The 23244-nt window shown below is 31.8% G+C and overlaps 1 protein-coding gene across 1 annotated transcript in view; it reads left to right on the forward strand.

Annotated features, from left to right (window-relative positions):
* Positions 1–2779: 2779 nt before the first annotated feature.
* LOC147078752 (uncharacterized) overlaps positions 2780–23244 on the forward strand; it is a 53031-nt gene continuing 32566 nt past the window's right edge. The window contains exons 1-13 of the mRNA XM_085960428.1: positions 2780–3041; positions 3174–3312; positions 6006–6187; positions 7898–8076; positions 9341–9555; positions 11051–11168; positions 13181–13268; positions 13361–13463; positions 16629–16782; positions 18019–18148; positions 19243–19471; positions 19652–19749; positions 22563–22730. Of these exons, the coding sequence (XP_085816554.1) occupies positions 3000–3041; positions 3174–3312; positions 6006–6187; positions 7898–8076; positions 9341–9555; positions 11051–11168; positions 13181–13268; positions 13361–13463; positions 16629–16782; positions 18019–18148; positions 19243–19471; positions 19652–19749; positions 22563–22730 (1845 nt within the window). The 5' untranslated portion in view covers positions 2780–2999. The remainder of the gene's footprint in view (positions 3042–3173; positions 3313–6005; positions 6188–7897; positions 8077–9340; positions 9556–11050; positions 11169–13180; positions 13269–13360; positions 13464–16628; positions 16783–18018; positions 18149–19242; positions 19472–19651; positions 19750–22562; positions 22731–23244) is intronic.

Genomic DNA, 23244 nt, shown 5'->3' on the forward strand with positions numbered 1-23244 from the left:
CGAGGAGAATTCATATTTAAAATGTCTTTTAATGGTTTTAATATTCAATAAGTCATTTTGTATTTATTAAAGTATGTTTATACAACATACATAAATAAATGCATTATGTATATTTTCCCCTTATATTTCATTGAAAGTACTTACTATGTTTCAAAAATGCCATAGAGGCGAGGCGATTTGTGAGTTATTATTTCCACATTAATTTTGCTTATTCTGATATTAACTGTATTATTTAAATTTTAAACATATATTTAGGTCGGTTATTACATTTAGTAAATATTGTGAAAAACAAGATTAAAAAATAAACATATTACTTACATTTGTTTTTTTTGCCCATCACTAGCAATACTTAGGTGCACTTACCCCATCCTGACCAGTTTTATTTTAAATATGCTTTGTTACATATATATTTAGTATTTTAATAAAGCGAAATTGTGTATTTATTGCGTTTTATTGCATTGGAGATTGAACCTTTTCTTTATGTGAGCAATTAATAAAAATAATATGATAATATGCACTTACCCCGAAAGTGGGGTAAGTGCACATGTTCGTACTTTTTAAATGAAAATACTTAAAAATCAATTAAAAACAGCATATATTGTTGTGGTGATAAAATAATTAGAATAAGAAATAGTTGATATCCTTCTTATAAAAATTTGAAAGCAATGTGATACTCCTGTGAAATGTGGCACCACTTTAAATTTCAAATATGCATTTTATATGGTGCACTTACCCCGATTCACCTTAATCAAATTTTCAACATACCTACCTGTATTTTGTGTCTAATAGGTTTATATTATTATAAACAAGTAATTTTATACACAATATTAGAATGTCAAAAACGAACCCATGTTATATTTTTATTTCATAAAATATTTTCAAAATACACATTTGTAAATAGGTAGGTAATAAAATAAACTTTTTTTGTTTGTAATTAACTAATTATTTGTGTTTTTTATTTAACCGTTTTATCTAAACAATAATGCTATGTTATTTTATATAGAACAATATGTAAAAACAAGACCATATTTCTTATTCCAATATTTAACCATTTGCTATTTATTAGGTAACTGATTTGTGTATAATTTTTCATAATATTATTGTGTTTTTTGTGTTATTAAAAATAAAATACATACATAAATAAAGTTTTTATTGCGGGAACTTTTTATAATGAAAATACGTTTATCATAAATTGGTTGTAAGCTTGTATTGATAAAAAAAAATACTCAGTGGGGCGTTTTTATGTCCGAGTATGGCCCATTTGCAGCAAAGTGTACCTAATTTCAGAGAAATAGAACTTTCTCTCACAAAACGAGTACACACTGACATTTGCTTGCTACCTCTGGGGAGGAGTCCAATCTCTTTGGGTTTAACCTATTCGCTCGTAATTGTATTAGGGGAATATATATTCGCACAATTGAATAGACTGTTTTCACAAAGCGCTGACAACATTTAAAAAGATGTTCGTCACATCGGAAATGGATGATATTCACAAATCAACTACAACACTCAAATAATCGATTTGCACTAAGGAAAAAGTAGTCTTCACGTATCAATATACTAGTATAACCAATTAATCGTAAAAGAATACAAACACTATGAAAATTAGGTTTAATGATTTTAAACAATATTTTGGCAAAACATAAGTATGTATTAGGCACCTACTTTCAGATTCAAATAATACTATTAATACCTATTTAGAAAGTGACGTTAATTAAAACTTAGGTAATTGTGCAGCAGATGCCGTCATGAGCTTTTATGATTTTTTTTACGAAAACTATTAGGTACCTAATATTTGGTTGGGGTAAGTTAGGTTAGGTTAGGTTAGGTTAGGTTTTTTTTTTTTTAGAATTATTAATAACCATGTCCTTGCTTTTTCGTACAAGGTGGTTTGTTAGTAATTGAACAATCACAAACACCCAGGCTTTGAGAAAAACACATAAATATTTTTGTCGTGACCGGGAATCGAACCCAGAACTCTCGGGTGGAAGGCCAGCGCCTTACCCACTGCACCACGAGAGCCGCCGGTTAGGTTAGGTTAGGTTAGGTTAGGTTAGGTTAGGTTAGGTCAGGTTAGGTTGGGTTAGGTTAGGTTAAGTTGGGTTAGGTTAGGTTAGGTTAGGTCAGGTCAGGTTAGGTTGGGTTAGGTTAGGTTAAGTTGGGTTAGGTTAGGTTAAGTTATATTAGGTTAGATTACGTTAGAATAGGTTAGGTTAGGTTAAGTTCAAAAATGATACTTATACAATCTTATAACGGCATCTGCGCCACATTTACCAAAATTTATATCGATGAACCGAAAAAGATATACCTAGGTGGTGTTATTTGGTTGTAGATTGTAGACATCAAATAATATATGAACGACAGCAGCATGAATATACAAATATTTATATTACTGCGTTAAACATTAATTATATTGACACCTAAGCATCATTTTTGCGATTGCCTTCTAATAAATTGTATTGCTGCTACAATTATTAGTTTGACATTTGTGAATTTCTACCTTTTCTTTGTGATGAACAATTTTACAAATGTGTGCAGTTGTCAAAATTGAGTGAATTTATATTTACAATGAGTGATTTATGATTTTTGTTTTGTGAAACAAACTATTTTATGTGATTTCATCTATTTATTTGTGAAATCATTTAATATATGTGAAAACTACTTTCCAAATGTTAAAGTTATTTTTTTTTTGTGAATTTTGATTATTGCATTGTGCGATTAATTCCCACCCATTGTATTATAATAATTGTATTATTATTTTAAGATTGCAACTAAAATCATAGACTATTCACGCTTAACGGAACACTGAACCAGTATATTAGTCTATGACTGAACCACAAAGTTCTTCCCTCTTTAAATCCTAGCCTCTACTGTCAATTTTTTGACAAACAAGAATTATTAATCTGAGTTCTTTATCGTTGAGAAATAATTATAAAAGTATTATACTTATATTATGTATCTTTTCTAATCAGTATTTTAGAGATTACCAATAAGCCAACATGGATATTGTCAATTATTCTGCCGATAGCATAGATGTTCTGGTATGCTTATTTCACCAATCTCTTAATATAATATAACTTAACATAATATACATGAGGTAGTCAACGATTTTGTTAACTATTTTGGTACACTATTCTCCAAAGATAATTAAGTTAACCACCTATCTGTTCCAGAAATTCCAATTCAAACGTCATCGACATGTTCGAGCTTTCAGTTCATCTTTGCAGACTCCGATCAACAGCTTCAACCAAGTTGCAGCTGCCAGTCGCTTCGGATTACTTTTTGTGGGGACACCTGACAAACAATTTCTTGGTAATAAGAATTATAATATTGCAACTCGAATTATACTCGAACTCGAACTATAACTCGAATTTTTTCGACATTTAAGTAATAAGTATGTGCATTATTTTATACAGCAAGTAAGTACACATTAACAACTTTCCTTATGTTTACCAACATATAATTTTAAATTGTATTTATTAAGTAAGTACCTACCTGAATGACAAATTAAGGTAAACATAATATAATGAAAATGTAATGTAGGTACCTATTAAAAACAGCCCATAATTCATTAAAATTTCCAAATCATTGAATCGAATTACCAAAATGAGAGAAAAGCCCTCATCGAAATTTATCCATTGCCATCTTCTAATTTGAGGTTAGTAAGTAGTTTTAAAGTCAGTAAACTCCATTTTTTCTTTGTTGATATTTTTATTTGTTCTGATTTTGTACTTTTCCACTGTATTACTATGTATTCAGAAAATTTGATATTTTACTGCTCAGGTTTCACAGTCATTTATATATCACCGCAATTTTTTTATATTCTACAACTAACTTTAAAGATGATTTTTTATTCATTTTATTCACCTTATGTGTATTTTATTTTGCTATTCACTCCTTCTAATAATTGTTTACTAATTAATATGTTTGTAAAAATAAAATAATTTATTTGCAGTCCTAAATGTGCTTCACGATTTTTTGTGATTATCTAAAATGGTGGAATATGGAGGTTTACGACCGCCTCAATTGACATCTAAAATGTAACACAATCTACTGTAGAACAGAAACAAATGAAAACATATGGCTCAAAGCCCACTGCAAAGGGCATAAGTTTTCATCCGTTTCTGGGTTTTTTCACTAGGTTGTGTCAGGACACTGTCACAAGATTGTTTCTGGAAACTTACTCCACTTGTTGCCACCTGCCATTGTTGCGCTTGCTTTTCTCATCTTGTTTAGTTTTCATGAAAAAAAATTGTACAATAATAATTTTTAATTGTCACATAGTGTAAATTGTTGTACTCGTATCATACGATCATTTTGATTTTTATATTAAATATTTTGAATGTTAACGCCCACGATGGCCGATCGGCTTATAATGTCATGGGTCCCAGGTTCGAATCATGAGTCTGGCAAATACACATTGTTTTTCAAATTAAAGTGTGAGAATGGACCTAATAGGTTGAGCAAGTAGTTAACATCTATTTCTCGTAAAAACAATAATCTGTCGATACAACCCTCCACCCCGTCGAGGCCCATATGATCTTATTAGAATCGGACACGGTTGAAAAAAAAATGTGAATATGGGCCCTTTTTCAAGTATTTTTGACGATATGAAGTAATTAGTGCCAAATATTGCCATATATATCAATTATTGATATACATAATGAGATTTTTTTAATGGGGAATATATATTCGCACAATTGAATAGACTGTTTTCACAAAGCGCTGACAACATTTAAAAAGATGTACGTCACATCGGAAATGGATGATATTCACAAATCAACTACAACACTCAAATGATCGATTTGCACTAAGGAAAAAGTAGTCTTTACGTATCAATATACTATTGTAACCAATTAATCGTAAAAGAATACAAACACTATGAAAATTAGGTTTAATGATTTTAAACAATATTTTGGCAAAACATAAGTATGTATTAGGTACCTACTTTCAGATTCAAATGATACTATAAATACCTATTTAGAAAGTGACGTTAATTAAAACTTAGGTAATTGTGCCGCAGATGCCGTCATGAGCTTTTATGATTTTTTTTACGAAAATAGTTTATTCCAGTAGACAATTATAATAAATACCTTTTTCTGTAGGCACATAGGTTTTTCGATCCAATAATTGTTAATTTAAAATTTGAAATGCTCATAGATTTTGATACTTCATTATCACAATCTAAGATTATATTATTAGGTACCTAATATTAGGTTGGGGTAGGTTAGGTTAGGTTAGGTTGGGTTAGGTTAGGTTAGGTTAGGTTAGGTCAGGTCAGGTCAGGTTAGGTTGGGTTAGGTTAAGTTATATTAGGTTAGATTACGTTAGAATAGGTTAGGTTTAGTTCAAAAATGATACTTATACAATCTCATGACGGCATCTGCGCCACATTTACCAAAATTTATATCGATGAACCGAAAAAGATATACCTAGGTGGTGTGTTATTTGGTTGTAGATTTACATCAAATAATATATGAACGATAGCAGCACGAATATACACATATTTATATTACTGCGTTAAACATTAATTATATTGACATCTAAGCATCATTTTTGCGATTGCCTTCTAATAAATTGTATTGCTGCTACAATTATTAGTTTGACATTTGTGAATTTCTACCTTTTCTTTGTGCGATATATTATTTGTCGGTGAAAACAATTTTACAAATGTGTGAAGTTGTCAAAATTGAGTGAATTTATATTTACAATGAGTGATTAATGATTTTTGTTTTGTGAAACAAACTATTTTATGTGATTTCTTCTATTTATTTGTGAAATCATTAAATATATGTGAAAACTACTTTCCAAATGTTAAAGTTATTTTTTTTTTGTGAATTTTGATTATTGCATTGTGCGATTAATTCCCACCCTTTTTTAATTCACACATCTCTCCCCTGTCCCTTTGAGGGGTATTTTTAAAAAATTGTTTGTAAGAATTTTACGAAGTTTAATATTTTTTTATAAACCAAAAGAACAATATGTAATGAAATTTTGATTTTCAGTTTTTAAGATTAAGGACCTAATTGAATACAGCGGCCAGATATGCCCGCGTCGAGTGATCGCTTTACCAGCACATCCAGTACATCTGACAGTGAATTGCACAAAAGACTTATTAAGTGTTGTTGTCCACAAAAATGACAGCCTTGTTACATTGCTGTACAGCGTGCCTAGCCTAGCTTCAGAGGTTTGGGAAAAAAAATTATTACATTTTGATCAATTACTTTAAAAATTATTTGATAAATACCTATCCATATATAGCCTTGTCTACATTCGGGCATTTTTTCATCGCTAGATGAACGCATCGCAGTGCATTGCCTGCCTCAAACCAGTTTCAAAATAGCCATTATTCATGATGAAAGTGCTAGCGCACATAGCTCCACTACCGATGGATCATCATGTCACTTGCCAACGGAACGATTCCGTGAAAAATGTATAAAAGTAAATTATACTATATTTTATGCCAGATAAGCCAAAAATACTACAATTCTGAAGGGTCCAAAACAAAAAATATTCTGTGTAGTATTGTTAAGTATTACACAATACTATAATTTTTACGTCTTTGAATTAAAATCAGCATTATAAAAAGATAACAACACTACTTCCTGTGAAAAATTGAAGACCATTTGATGTACAACTGTAGACGGTTGCGCTGTGCGTAACACGCTTTCAACCTAGTAGCGCCTGTACACATGCATGGATTTACTTGCACCAATAGTATGAATTTTAACCTATCCCATACACGTAAAAGTGCTGACTGTCTCGCCAATCTCATCCTTCAAGAATTAGCGATACGCGATATGGTCATTTTATGGTACTACTTGACATTCTCTGTGCGGTGTAGTCTTTTTTTTTTTGACAGGTTCACCACTATCCTTCTGCTTCGCAGGGGTAGATATCGCACAGTCCAATTGTCATGTGAAAATTCAGAAGCTTCTGAACTTTTTTAAGCCATGCATGCAATCTTGCAATTTGCACGATAATATGTGTTTCCACATCCATTTTTTTTGTTATGGCCGCGATAATGCGTACTGTCAGCAGTAAATTCATGCACGTGTAAACGGGGTATAAAGCATGTGCTAAACTACTCAAGTGTTGATACCAGAACTAAAATTTGAAGTGAATTGGAAGATAAAGTGATCAAATGTAGACATAGCTTATAGGTAACATAATCATTTCAAAATGATACGTCATTATGATAGTAAGTAAGTAGGTAATCGATTCATTCCATTATATCTTTCATAAAAAAATAAATGAAATATACAATTTTCACAAAAACCATGATTATTGTGTTAGATACATTGTAACGAATAATATTAATATATGTACTGAAGCTTTCTTTTATTTTGTTAACTGTCAATTCATGGTGGAACTGCATTGTATTGTTGTTTTTATTTAATAAAACGCAATTTTTTTTGTAGTACTTATTCCACTTTTAATCAATATCAATGATGAAGTGGGAAATTTGAAAATGTCCCTCTGAGGCGGACGAAACCGGTTCTAATCTATTGATTAAAAGTGGAATAAGTACTACAAAAAAAATTGCGTTTTATTAAATAAAAACAATAATCTACTGAAGCATTTATTGTTACACATACATATTTTGCTTTGTGTTTGTGCTTATTTAACTTTTTGATTGCATAAATGAGTGATGTTTTCTTTTATAAATTTATTAGACATGCTGTACACTTTTGTAGTATTAGAGCAGCTGCCACTGGTTATAATAACAATCAACACCAGCAGCCTCTTGATTTCTGAACTTTCCGCTAATATGTTAGAAGTTGAAGGTTTTACTTGCTGATGGCATCCATATCATTTGATCTCTCAATTCATAACGCACCCCGATAATGTACTTAATCTGTTTATAGATAAAGAAAAAAATGTCTGATTTTTTCAGAACCCAATTATATTCCAAGAAATTCGCATGAGTGCTTCGCCGAATGTGACATTAGGAAGTTTAATGTGGAGCCCGTGTCAGGCGGACTTGTTTGCATCGTGTACGTCCGATGGAGCTCTTTCCGTCTTTCAATGCAAGCAAAACTCTCTCCAAGCTCAAACGACACCGGCCAATGCAAGGTAACTTACTTACATTTCCCTATAAGCTAGTCTTTTGAACCCGTGAACTCTCATAAGCATATATCAATCGGTATTGAATATGGCTCAGCTTGAGATGCACAACCTTGTCATACGACACATCGGGTTCTTACATATGTTGAGTGTTGGAAAGATATTGGAAACACATTTTAATATACTTCTTCATATTGCGTTTGAAGAACATCTCAGTGAGCTTTTTCAAGCATGAGTAGTTCTGCAGGTACCTAAGTAAAGTAAATACTACAATTTATTATCGTTAGTGCTTTGAGGTGTGTTATGTGAGAAAGGGACAGTTGATAAAATTTCTAGGTTTCAATTGAGTGGGAATTTCTTATAGGAAAATTCTGAGGAGTTGAGAGCAATTAAGATTTTATAATTGTTATTTATTATGTTATTCCTGTTGATATTTTTATTTCTATTAATTTTAAGCGTACTTTATTCTTATGGAGTATGATTATTTTCGATTGGATGGTTTGTGAATTCTTAAAAATGGTTACTCTTTAGGCATCGAATACGTTAATTAAATCTAATATCGAACATACATAACTTGAAAACACCTCAGATATACACACACTAGAAAAAATCATATTTGATAAAAAATACGATGCTCGACAGAATTTGAACCCGTATAACCATTGGTATCGCGCCAACTGTGCATTAACCAATTATGCTACGAGCCTCCTCTCTAATTACGACAATTTAAACTAGTAGGTAATACATGAAATGCTTATCAAATTGCGTTATTATTTACTATCGGTTTTTGTGTATTAAATCAAGGAATATTAATTACCTTAATGCACAGTTGGCGCAATACCAGTGGTTATACAGGTTCAAATCCCGTTTAGCATCGTATTTTTTTTCAAATATGATTTTTTCTAGTGGGTATATATCTGAGGTGTTTTCAAGTTATGTATGTTCAATATATTGAATGTTACATTCTCAAAATCTTGTAAATTATTCGTTCTAATATTGGTGGAACACTAGCTCCTTCTAATATAGACCTGATAAATGAGACCGTGTGAGTGAAACACGTGTCATAAAATATTTTTATATCCGGTAAATACCAAGTGATATATAAATTATCTTGAAATGCTTTACAGAGTTTACTTGGTGGTCCAAGTAAACGCTGAATCTTTCAAAATTATTTAGATTATTCTCAAAGTAATCTAAATCGATAAAATGAAACGATAGATATTATGATAAGTGATAAAATATTCTTAAAGTATTCCAACTTATTAATTTTCAGGTGCATATCGTGGAGCCCAAAAGGTAAACTAGTTGTCACCGGAAACGCTGATGGGACCCTCACGCAGTATAAACCAGATCTAACACTGGTGAAAACCATTCCAGCGCCACCGATATTTGGGAACAATAATACAAAAGCAATCGCAATCAATTGGATATCCAACTATCAGTATAGTGTTGTGTACAGTGATATTGCGGATCCAGTGAAGAGACCATGTATGAACGATTCTTTCTTATTCTTAATATATTCAATCTGTCATGACTTGATATGCCGTTGAGATATTTTATGCCTTTATAGATTGACCAACAATCCAAAAACAAAATAATATATACTTACGAATGATAACTTATCAAATTCATGTTTAAATTCTAATGGATTTAAGTTTTATACCATTCCATTTGAGTCGTTTTTTTGTGACCCGGGTTTCGCCTTTCAGCCTCTTCAGGCACTATGTGCACTCTCCAAATGGCAAATACACACTGACAACGAATACAGTTAACTCTTACTTATATAACAAATTAATACAATAAAGTAGCTAAAAACTTTATCACCTAGCTATTAAGTCAAGGATCACAATAAAAAATATAACAAACAAATTATGAATAGTTAAAGTGTTTGTAAAAAACCCCTACCTTATCACTAGCAATACACTCGATAAGCGTATAAATCGTCAAAACCTAATAATATATCATTAGTAATTAGTGTATACAATAAAAATGCTACACTCAAGAGGTGTAAAATCGTCCATTCTGGGAACAATGGTAACGTATTGGGAATTTAATAGCGTTAACTAATGAGATATATCTATGATATCAGTCTTTAAGAAGTTATTAGTTAAACATTTAATATTCAATAATATTCTTACATGATACTTACTTTATTTTTTTAAAATAACAAATCCACAAATAAACCCACCTAATATATATATATATATATATGTATAACATAGGTACACAAACGTATACACACCGAAAGGCGAAACCCGGGTCGCAAAAAATCACTCAAATGGAATAGTACAAAACTTAAATCAATTAGAATTTAAATTCAAATTCCAGCAAGTACCTTCGGTCGATAGTATTAATATTACTCATATTAATGTTTATTTGAGAGAGTAAATAAAATGTCATCGCCTCGATTGCACACATATTTAAGTGATTAATATAGATATTTGATGTAAATGGACATAGCATTCAAAAAGTACACTTAGAACCACCTCCCATGACGATGGCCAGCCACTACAACACAACCCAATGACTGGTGGTCGAGCTCACCACCAGATTTTTTTGATCCGTACAACCTCAAGCATTCCTTACCTCACTTTATTACTTCCATAGCGGTACCCCCGCTTTACCTTGCTTCCTCTCTTTACATACCCAGATAGTACACAACCTACGCCGACTGCGTGTCGTTATGCTTACAGACCAGCCATTGTATCGTGTTGCAGCGGTTTGCCGTCGTAATGGACGCAGGATCTTACCCAACAAAAATATGATAATTATTCTCTTAATAATTATTTTACCTACTCCAAATCGACATTCATACATTCATGAATTCCCCTTCCTACATGAAATAATGTTGACTATAATATATGACTATTTGAATATGAATTTCATATTTATAATCATTGTTATAGGCTTAGCTTTTTCTATTATGTTCTTGAATGATTTATTATGCCCTACAAAATTTTAATAGTATCTATTTTCTTTATAGGTGTTACGATTGTGAACACGCCTAAAGCGGGGACACCGACCTGTATCAATTACGACGATATATGTTTCAGTGGTGGATACCGATATACGCAATATAATTTAACTCATCTGCCATTATGGTAAGCAATTATATTTATTGCCTATATAAGCCATACATATACAGTCGAACTCGATTATTACGATCACGGAAATAGCGAGATCTCGGATGTAATGAGGAAACATTCGTTGGCATTTTAGTTTATGATTTTCTCCATACATTTATTCAACTTCATAACGAGCTACTTCTCGGGTATACCGAGCAAAACTGTTAATGTGTCGATCGTTTAAAAACAACATTTTCGACCATAAGCAATAAAATCCGACCGGGCAGTTAACTAAACCGATGCCGCCGAGATCGGATTACGTTTATGACACTAGTTAAGTGTCTAAGTACCTAATTGGTGTTTTCGCCGACAACAGTGAAAAAGTATCCACGCAAATGGTTGAAATTGCATGTCAAAATTCCAAGCTTTGCGAAGTCAGTAGGTACCTACCAACGCCGGCGGCTAACACTTCATTACAATAAACAACTTCTTTTGTAGTTTATTAATGCCATGCTTCTTTTGGGGATTTTTACAATGGTTTTCAGGTTTTTAATGTTCTATGCTTAAATAGAATGTGGCGCGAAAAATGTTTTATAAAGATATAACGAGCAATGCTTATAATATGTAACGAGCAAATTCAGTCGGTCTCATCTTCCTCGTAATAACCAAGTTCAACTGTATATACAAAATATTGTGTAAACTTCACCTATTAAAAAAATTTATTAATTGAACATACTTTTATAACAACAATATAATAAAAATATATTTGACTGAGTGATTCTTAAATTTTATTGAAATCCCTGTGGTTTCGCAACAAAATGAAGTTTACTAGTACAAATAAATTGCAGCCTATGGGCCGTATGTATGAGATTCCCAAATTCTTTATAAGCTATTTAACCGATTTTCCATCGAATAGCTAATAACACTCTTTGTGACGTAAGCGATCTGACGTCACGCGCCATTAAAAATGGCTGCCTCAGCTAGCTGTCACTTTCAAATGTCATTTTAATTTTGCATTCATTGCAAAAAACATTTGGTTGAGGCCCTTATTCGTTTTGTAGATTCTGTAAAACATTTGCGAACTTTAAAAACAGTTCCTAGTCGTGCTGTTTACAAAATACGTATAATTTTGATCCCTAGTCTATAATCTAGATAGTAGGTAACTGATAAAATGCCTCGCTTATTTCGCCTATTTCGCTTGCAATATTTCTCATGGAGACATAAGATGGACTTACGTAAGATTACGATAAAATATCTCCGCTAAACCACCGCAAAAATATGTATCTACTGCTGTATCTGGCATTAAAATATACAATTGTAAGCATTCTGCGTTCTTCAAAATATTACGGTACCACCTACCTACCTAGTTAATTATTGTAAGATAACTGTAATAAACGAGGCACAACTCTCAAATACACTGGAAACATCAATAGTATCATACGGTGATTGGTATAAATGATAATATTATACAGAGATCATTACATATTATTGTCTTAAATCATTTGCATTTTCTGTCATTTATTCTTATTCTCTTTTGAGATCTCAATAATTGAAGTGAAGTTAGTCATAATAATATTCAGTATTGCCACCAAATGTATTCAGTGTTGCCACCAAATGGAAAAGTTTACTGGCAATACAACCTTTCGTACAGTAGAATAATTATAAAATACATGTGATAAAATAACTGATAAATTATTTAAATTTCATAATAATTATTCATGTATAATTATCAAATTTATATGGTACCGTTCGCACACTTTCAGACACATTTACAATTTCAAAATTTTGAATTATTTATCGGGGAATGAAATTTTATAATACGAACACCATGACACATGATATGTCACATTCGTGACGTCACTTAACAGCTAATTACGTTTTTACTCATGCATACAAACGTGCAGTATATAGCCTATAAGGTTTTTGGGAATCTCATGCATACGACAGTATACTGTAGTTCGGTAGTCCTTTTTTCAGGATTATTTTAGAGAAGGTTTTATTCAATTTCTTTGATTATTCATATTATGTTTGTTTTAATTGTATTTCAGGGGAGTTATGTTGGCTTTATCGGCGAACAGCATGGAGGTTGGCGTCCTCGGATCACCTGACAAGGCAAACTGGAAAAATTGGATTCTTGTAAGACTCTTCATTCATTACTCATGACTACTGTCTTGAAGGCATTTTATAGATTCGGTTTTATAAAAATATGCTATTTGTTTTAATTTTAGACTGATGAAGCTAGAGCGGAACTGCCGTTGACTGAAGACAAACAGGAGAACTATCCTATCGGTGTAGCTTATGATGATGCAGCTATACACCAACTCCCATGGGGTTAGTTGCTTTATGTTATTAAAATTATCATTGATATACTAAATAAAATAGTGAAAATCAATAACTTCCCTACATTTCGATGCTTTCTGAAAATTTAATACCAGAATTCCAACAATTTACAATAAGGTGCTGACTTTTCTACAAAAAATTTGGACTGACCAATCGTCTCTCACATTATTATAACCATAAAAATAATTATGAAACTGCAGCAATACCTTGATTTTGCGGACGTCAATTTAATGGACAAAATTTTCAGTTCGTATTCTTATTACTTCTCCATGTTCGATCCTGAGAGGATCATTTATGGGCCTGACGGGGGACGGTCCAAACACACATTGAAAAACAACATGTGAATTTTCTAGACCCGGGATTCGATCATGGGACCCACAACAGTATAAAGTCAACACAACAGTATAAGTGCTATGTTTTAAGAGTGACCTCAAGAGAAAGACATTGAATTATAATTCAGTCGTAAACACACCTTTGCGTCAGTACGTTAATTTAAATCGATCTTTTCGCAAGAACCACTAATCATCGAAGATTTTATTTCAAGAAACGTTATTATTTTATAATTTTCATTCATGGATTTATTCTTATTAGCATCAAATAACATGTATACCTGCGCGTCTATCCGCCGACTGTAAAACAGGGCTGTCAAAATATATTAATATATGATATTAATAATCAATCACAATAAGTAACGTTTTTCGTGTTGGTTTTATCACCCTAATGGTTACGTTTTAAAGAGTTACAAATAATTGAAAGTTAATAATGCCTTCCTGTACAGATGGAATATGTAATTACACATTTCCAAGCGTTTTTGTATTGTTCTTATTTACTTATCAAAATATTTCACATATGTGATGAAGTGTATTTTGATATGAGTAGGTGTAGGTATATCGGAATATGAACCTTGCTATTAACACAGGAAAATCTGTAAATCGTTAAAATGTTAATTTCATCATAGTTTTTAATTAAACCTGTGCAAATACATACTGATAACTCGGGTGGATTATTGATATAACTATCCACGGGTGTATATTATACTAAAATAATATTATACTATCTTTATGATTTTGAGAAAATAATACGATGGTCTATAATCCATATCAATTACTTGAAAACATTACATTTGCATGTAGATACATGTATAGTGAAAAGGTCAGATAACTGTTTACTTTGCAAGATAACATCAAAATTTGTATATACTTACGTAAATGAGAAATGGCATTCATGAGTGAGCACGGCTGAAAGCTTGGAAAATGTGTTTTTTTTCTTTTTGAAAATCTTGTGTATTATTTTATTACAGATTCAAGGTCAACTTCATATAACTAATAGAAAATACTGTTTTTTTCTACGAATAAAAAAAGTCAGGAAGGAATATGTGTACAAATCACGGCAATCAGAAAGACCGGCAAATATGACCGACAATGCGTAATACACAAACATAAAATACACAATATTACAAACACATACGAAGTTTACCGCACACGTACAGACCATGTAATATTTGTTTACGCAAAATCGTCGCTTTCCAAAAAAATGGCGAATTTGGTTGTCAGTTGTTATACTGCGATGAATCAGTATGTTCCTTGTCCCTGTCTTTTTTTATTCGTAGGTTTGTTTACTATGTACACCGAGAAATTTCCATTTATAAAATCGGCAACGATTTTTACGGATGAGTTTTGGAATATAATGCAATTCGACAGCCCTGGCGTGATTCAATACGTCGGTACCTTTGTTATGTTCGCAGCGACCCGCTAGCTTTGAATAAAAAAATAATCTGTAGGTGACTCCACGTTAATAATCATTTTTGATTTAAATTATTTCTTGCATTGGCTTTACTTACCAACAAAATACAATAATTATTGTACCTACCTATTTTAAAAGTAAAGTTGCGTTACTTGTTTGTAAAAGTGTCAGACTAAATTTTAAACCAATCGGGTAAGTAATAAAAAGTCTCTTTCTTTTTATAATAAACAGACATCAGTATATTCCACGTTTTTTAAAATATGCATTAGAATTAAACAATATGTACCTATTTTTTTTAATAATTATGTAATAGGTCCTACACATTCAAAATAAATACTATTCATTAATAATGTTTTTTGGATAGCACATGAAATAAAAATGTAGGTAGATAAGTATTTCAACATCCTTCGTCTGTTTAGTTCTCGGACAATTTCAGGTTAAAACGTTGTTAATATAGTAGGTATTAAGTTTATATCGTGGCTATCCATCATATTGGTTGCAATACTTCCCACCAAACAGCTGATTAACAAATTGAATTTAGTAACATTTACGTATATTAGAAGATATCATTTTTTGGTCACCCCATACTTTGTTCACTTCGACAGTGTTTATGATTTAAATTTAATTAAGAGATCATTATTTACTTTAGACCGAAGCATTGTCGGCGACCTTTGAATATTACCAGTAGACCAACAATTTCGGACCACATATAAAAAAATCATATTTTCAATTCTCAAGGGCAATTCTGTAGAGCATCCCCTTAACAGCACCTCTTTTGGCTGTAGTAAATTTTAGAGCGAGATAGACAGTTTTGAGTGTTTAGACGGCTAACTTATTGTAATTGTTACAATAAGTGCTAATACTTCGTTACAAACCTACCCTAGATAGCTGCCGTAGTGGGTGAAAGCAGTCTTGTGTATAGAATAGATGCGCAGGTGCATCATGTTTAAATGCTATTATCTCAAAATGAAGATTTCAGAATTACACGTGTTTTCTGAAAAAGAACTCAATAGATACATTATCAGCTGCGCTATTCTAGCAATCGTATTAATGAATCTCATGTTATCATTAAACGTGGCTGCAGAGCGTCGCTATAGGATTGGTTTGTCGAATATCTGTTTTTGTCAAAATCGACCTTTTAATGCAGAATGATTCTTTGTGTCTAAATGGACTAGAACCATCCTTTTCTGTAAACTACTTTGTATGAACACAGCATTCATATGCTGTAAAAACAACAATTTAAATACCTCCATGTATTTAAATATAGGATAATGAAATTTGTTTTTCGTCTCCTGAACATTTGACATTTGGTCTATTCGACAAACCAATCCTACAGCGACGAGAGGTCTCTGTTGATTCCATTAATTAATAGTATTAGTCTTTATATATTTTATGGTTTGTATTCCATTTCAGGAGAAAATGAACTTCTTCCGCATATGCCAATGATCCATATTTTGTCCCACACGGGGACACTGGTGTCGTTCTTTGCCATCAATCTTTTTGAAAATTCTCCAAACCTTTGCTCCCCGCCTGAACTGTTGGACATTCCGCCTCACTTGATGATTACGTAAGCATTATTATACTCAATCTTTCCACTATTTATATCATCTGGCCACACAGAATGCATTAATGTAAATAAGTAGGTAGAGGAAATGCAGATTCTTCTGGCATTGCGGCAGTGGTGTCAGCGGCATTTAAAAGTAACAATACCAAAACCTGAAGAGTCACTTACACTGCCAGAAGAATCTGACACCATTCTACTTCAGGTTACATATAAAATTAATGTTGTTACGTTCATTTAAAACTCGGTTTTCAGTCTTGTACATCAATTATAAAGGAATTATTCGTATCGTAATGTTGTATTTATTGTATCTGATGTCAATGCTCTTAAAAAGTTATCAGAAGGTGTACCATTTTTACATCTTCAGCAAGTTCATTTAAAACTCGGTTTTCAGTCTTGTACATCAATTATAAAGGAATTATTCGTATCGTAATGTTGTATTTATTGTATCTGATGTCAATGCTCTTAAAAAGTTATCAGAAGGTGTACCATTTTTACATCTTCAGCAAGTTCATTTAAAACTCGGTTTTCAGTCTTGTACATCAATTATAAAGGAATTATTCGTATCGTAATGTTGTATTTATTGTATCTGATGTCAATGCTCTTAAAAAGTTATCAGAAGGTGTACCATTTTTACATCTTCAGCAAATGGGTATAAAATCTATTAAAATTCTTCGCTAGTAACAGGAATAGAACTAGATTACAAAAATATACAGTGAAACCACATTAATTTGAAATCGGACAGGACAGAAAATCGAAAAAAAATTTAAATCACAAAATACAAAATGTATGGCAAAAAAACACTAAAACTCTCCCTCGAAATCTTCCAATTTTTTAAAATTGATTGAAATCGCTAGAAATAGATTTTACGAATTTTCGCGAAAATTTCGATTTAACTGTATTCGTATTAATGGGGTTTTACTGTATTTCTATTTTTTTAATTGTCTAGATATTATAAGATATTTTGCTTCTTTTTGTTTTCAGCCATAAAATTAGACAAGTTTAGTAAGGAAAGATTTACAGACATCCCTTTTCAAAATTCTCTCTCACATTTTCTTCCAAAATGCACTTATTTCCTCATTTATTGCTTAAATATTACGTTTTCCTTGAAGAGATATATAAACACGTACCCCACTTTGTAGGCCACTGCTCTAAATGCAGAATGCAATCCTTGAGCTGCTTCTGTGACATTAGCTTTGCAGCTTCTATGCTCTTTATGTTCAGTTAATTTTTATGTTTCAGAGATATTGGTACGCCTCCAAACGTTCGGCAAGACATACAAACGGCACCTCCGCCATTGACGACTTTGAATTTTCCATCTCAAGATCTGTCGTTCGTCATATCTCAGAGCACTGCGACATCCACGCCGACGGTATGTCTTTCATGATTTTTGAAGTTATACTTCTTTTGGCGCGTTTAGTAATACAGATCGGAGTGTACTTTTGACATGTGACATGTAACACATAATTTATTTTTTCACACGAAAAAAACGCAATTGATTGGATTCAAACCACCGATTGTTCGGTTATCAGCCGAACGCACTACCTTTACACCACAGTATGATACTGCAATCGTGACGATTATACAGTTGATATTATAGTTTAGAATTGTTCCGTTGCCTAGGCAGTGAATTTATTATTGTCGGCCATTTGCAATTCTTTATGTAAACAAACGATTAAACGTCAGTTTCAACGAGTGACAGTTGGTACTTTAAAAATAAAAACAACGAGAAACCATTATATAATTTAGTAATAAAAGTTAAAGTGTATGGAAATAAACCTACGGCGTTCCATTATTAATCCTTTCTCTTGAGTGTGTAATTTAACAAGATAATTAAGAGCTAGTCAAAGAATCTAGCTTATAACAAGTTTTGTTTTTGTTTTGTTACGCCAAAGAAGTATAACTTCTACGCGCGTAAATTAGTACACACACATTTTTTTAAACTTTTATTTCTATCTAATGCAAAATGTAATTAAATCAATGTGGTCATTATGTACAAAAAAATTCAGAATTCCAGATTAAAAATTGTTGCTCAATTAATAGTGGCCTGCACATAATAAATCAGCTTTAATAAAACATTTCACAATAAAATTGATAGATACAAACTGAATTCACATACATTTTTGTTAAATGTTTCAATAAGCATTGTACATGGTTGTATTATATTATTTATATTAAACTTTTGATGTCACAGAAACACTTAATTTTCTTTTCCCTGTCAGTTATTTAAAAAAATCTCAAAAATGCTGAATAAAATGAATAATTAAAAAACCAGACTGATCGCATCTCGACTATATGAGAAATTGCTATTATTGTATACATATTCATAGAATCTAGTGTAAGTTGTTTACCATGATTTTCAATCATCATTTATACTGTATTATATTTGAAAACTATACTGCAGTGTAAATTAATACACCTCTTAATCGAAGTACTGTAAAGTTGATTGGATTTGTGCTTTGACAGGTTCCCAAACCAGTTAGCCCTTTTTCTCTAAGCGGGGTGAACAAGCCGATCATATCAAATCTGTTTGGAGCTCCCAAGGAACAGCAGCAGCCTGCGGCCAATCAATTGGGAGCCCCCAAGGAACAGCCACCTATCAATCAATTTGCGGTTCCTCTCCAAGAGAAGAAGACCCAACCCAAAGCATTTCCAGCTACAACTCTCCAACAACCCACTGCCCTTCCTGTGAAAGGTATTGAAACATTAATATGTCATATCATAATTCATTCAATGAACTAAAAATGGTCTGTTGTAGTGTTAAAAGGAATATGTATATAGAATATTATATACTGAAGACCTGACACAATGTAGAAAATTCCATAATGTAGCTCTTAGAAACGTTTTTCTCCATTTAAATCCAATTTTATTTTAGCGGAATCAGCTTCAATTTTCGCTAAACCTACACCAAAAACTTTTGGAGCGCCGGCAGTACCGAAAGAAGTGCAACCTGTTGAACTCAAACAAACTGAGGTAAATCTAAACAATTTAATTTACACCATACAAAATATAATTATTGGTAACCTTCGATGTAGAATGGATGTGAATCGGAAGGTAAGTATTGACTCGTCTTTAAAGATACTTAGGTTATTTTAAAGTGATATCTATCGAAAATGTTACAACATTTTTTCATTCACTAGATGAATGCATCATAGTACACCTGATCCTCTTTTTGCACGGGGGATACGTTCCAAAGATTACGATGCAAAGTAGATAGGTTCTATTACTTAAAATCAACTCAAAATACGAAATTCTTCAACTCAAAAATAAATCGAATTTATTTATTATTTATACATAAAAATATTTATACTTAGGTACATAAAAATACATAGTTTTAGATTCACATTAAATTTATCATAGAGAAATATATTCATTCAGTGTCGCTACTTGACAATAAACGTGCCCGTTTACTGCTGTTTTTCGCTGGCGAAAAATCACTCATCGCTGGAAATATTTAATGACGCTGAGGCCGAAGCACGCGGCGCGTCTCTCATATCGAACCCGAAGTGACTGACTAGTAGCGCCATGTACGTACGTATGACAACATATGTATACACCAGTGGCGTGCGGTCCATTGCAATGCAATTTTTTGATAAAATATGTACATACATACGTATTTTTATTCTTTTAGTTTTTTTAAAGTGTGTTAAAGCAAAAAAATCAGTGTAAATAAAAAATAATCGGTACTTTTTTTAAACTGTGTTATTTCGAAACCGTCCAAAAGGAGGATTGGGTGTACTTACTTAGCCTGCTCATTGCCTGCCTCAAACCAGTTTCATAATGGCCGTTTTTAATGATGAAATTGCACCGATGGACTTCTCAACATCATGTCAATGCTGCCATCCGAATGATTCTGCGAAAAATGTATTATAGCATATTGTACTATAATTTTACACCAAATAAGCCAAAATACTATATTTTTAAAGGATTCAAAACAAAAATATTCTGTGTAGTATAGTTTTTTGAAAATACTATTATTTTTACATCTTTGTATTATCAGCATTATAAAAATATGAAAACTATTTGATGTAGAAGTGAAGCATGTACAAAACTACTGTGGATTTACTGGCACCAATAGTGTGCCAATTAAACTATCATAATAATAACTATTTAGACGCAATAGTATTGTTGTCATTGTATGGTGCTATATGACAGGTAGTGAAAATTGTTAACAGTCAAAATGTTCTGTGCGGTGTAGTTTGAATTTTTTACTAAACATTTTTGAGCCATGCATGCAGTGTTGCAATGTGCACGATAATACGTTTTATCGTTATGGTCGCGCCAAATACGTACTGCCGCCAGTAAATCCATGCACATAAACGGGCTATAAATAGTAATTGCAATACCGAATGAAAATACCAATACTGGTATTTCGGTATTTACAATACCGGTATTCTTGAAAAATATAAAAAAGACAGAAACCAATAAATATAGATATAAAAATCTCTTTAAAATATTAATATTTTCTCCCAAAAATATCTAAATGCATAAGTACCTACATATTTGTATGTAATAATATAAAAATAGGTAAAGGCATTCGAATGGTCTTTCAATAAATTTATTTTACGAAGTGTTCTTGGATGTACCCCACTAATTCTACCTAATGTTTTATTACACTTTTTACTCTTAACTACTTTACTTTTATCCCATAAGAAATAAAGCCAAACACAATATTGCTCACTTTTTTGTTAAAAAAAATAATTTCTCTATTATTCTATAAGCTACTATTGAGAAGATAAACATCAAACTATTTATTAGGCACAGCAAGTCCATTATAGTAGACTTACTATTTATTATAATATAAATTTAATATTCGCCACTAAAGATCTACCATCGTAAGTTGGCAGCCGGTCGAATTTGAAACTAAAATTGTCTATCGAGGATAAATTTGTTACAAATGCCATTTAATTTTACAACATGTTTCTCGAATTATGGATTGCATAATATTTGTACAGAAATCTACTACCAATAAAAAATTATAAATTAACATTTTTTTGTTAGTTATGGTAATATTCTCAATGTCATACTAGCGCCCTCGCTGAAATGCCAATTTATGATGGTAGATCTATAGAGCCGAGGTTTCTAATGATTAGACAAACAAACAATAGGTGGGTATTTGAGCGCAATTTCAGATACATCTAAAAATAGATCTGACAACTTATAAGATCCACAGGCGACTGGTGAAAATATTTGGATAAAATAAAAATCAGAAAAGTAGGTACCTACTTATAATGTAATAGTGTATTTGCACATGTTCTTACTGGTCACCAAGGTCGAAGGCCAACGGAAATAAACCAGATAGACAAAAAAATACAGTCGTGCAATACCTTTTATATTAATTAATACATTTTATATCCACTTTCAATACCGAATATATCGGTATTGTCTGATTTTTAAAACCGGTATATCGGTATCGAAAAATCCTGAGATACCGGTTTTGAAATACCGGTATTGCAACCCTAGCTATAAAGCATGCGTAAACCTACTCGATGAAGTGATCAAATGTAGACATAGCTATTGTCTATCGTATCCCTAAATCAAAAATGGTTGCTGCTTTACACTGAAATGACTTCATATTTTAATTAATTATCGAACCTCACACTTACATATCATGTGGTATGTTTATAATAATAATATACTAACTTATTACAAAATTTGTAATGACATGAATTATTGTCAGCATTTAATACTGATTTAAAATTCAACTTTTCCAAATCTAGTTGTAACACTTATTAGAACATTTATTAAATATTATACTTAATCTTTTATCTTATTTAACGCTGTAGCAGGTGCCTCCACCTCCTCATACGACTTCTGTTCCTGACAGACCCGAAGAACCAGAAAAACATATACCTACTCCTAAAGTGATGAAAGCGATGCTGCTCAAAGAAGTGAATGATTTTCAATTGGATTTGTATGATTTACTTAAACGCTGCCAAACCATCAATACGCAGGTATAAATAAATTATAAGTTTACTCATTTTTACTATTCAATTATATTTAATGTAATTATAACAAGCAATGTTTATAAAAATCTTCAATTCACCATCAATATTATCCACTTTTATCCATTATACATATTTAATATATAGATTATTCATTGATAAATTGACTACATATTCCTATTTTATTGAGTTGACCCTCATGCATGGAATATCACGAATCGCTGAACAGTATTCTGCGGTGTATCAGTTTTTTTACAAATTGTATTCTATTATAAATATTCACGACTTGCAAGTATTGTAGAAAACAAGCAAAAAGCCCTGCAACAATGTAAAATATTTATTATATCGATTAACTATGAGCGACTAGGAGTGTATTTTAATTTCATAAACACACAATATGTCAGCATGATACAAGATTATTGCCATATGAATAAAAAAATGTATGAACATTAGTATTCCTTACTTGCCTTTAGTTATAGTTGAAACGTTTTGGAAAATATCAATACAGTAAAACCTCGTTAAT

This window comes from Rhyacophila brunnea, unplaced genomic scaffold (genome assembly GCF_057557595.1).
Source record: "Rhyacophila brunnea isolate RB1 unplaced genomic scaffold, BYU_Rbru_1.0 scaffold_11, whole genome shotgun sequence".
NCBI classification, from domain to species: domain Eukaryota; kingdom Metazoa; phylum Arthropoda; class Insecta; order Trichoptera; family Rhyacophilidae; genus Rhyacophila; species Rhyacophila brunnea.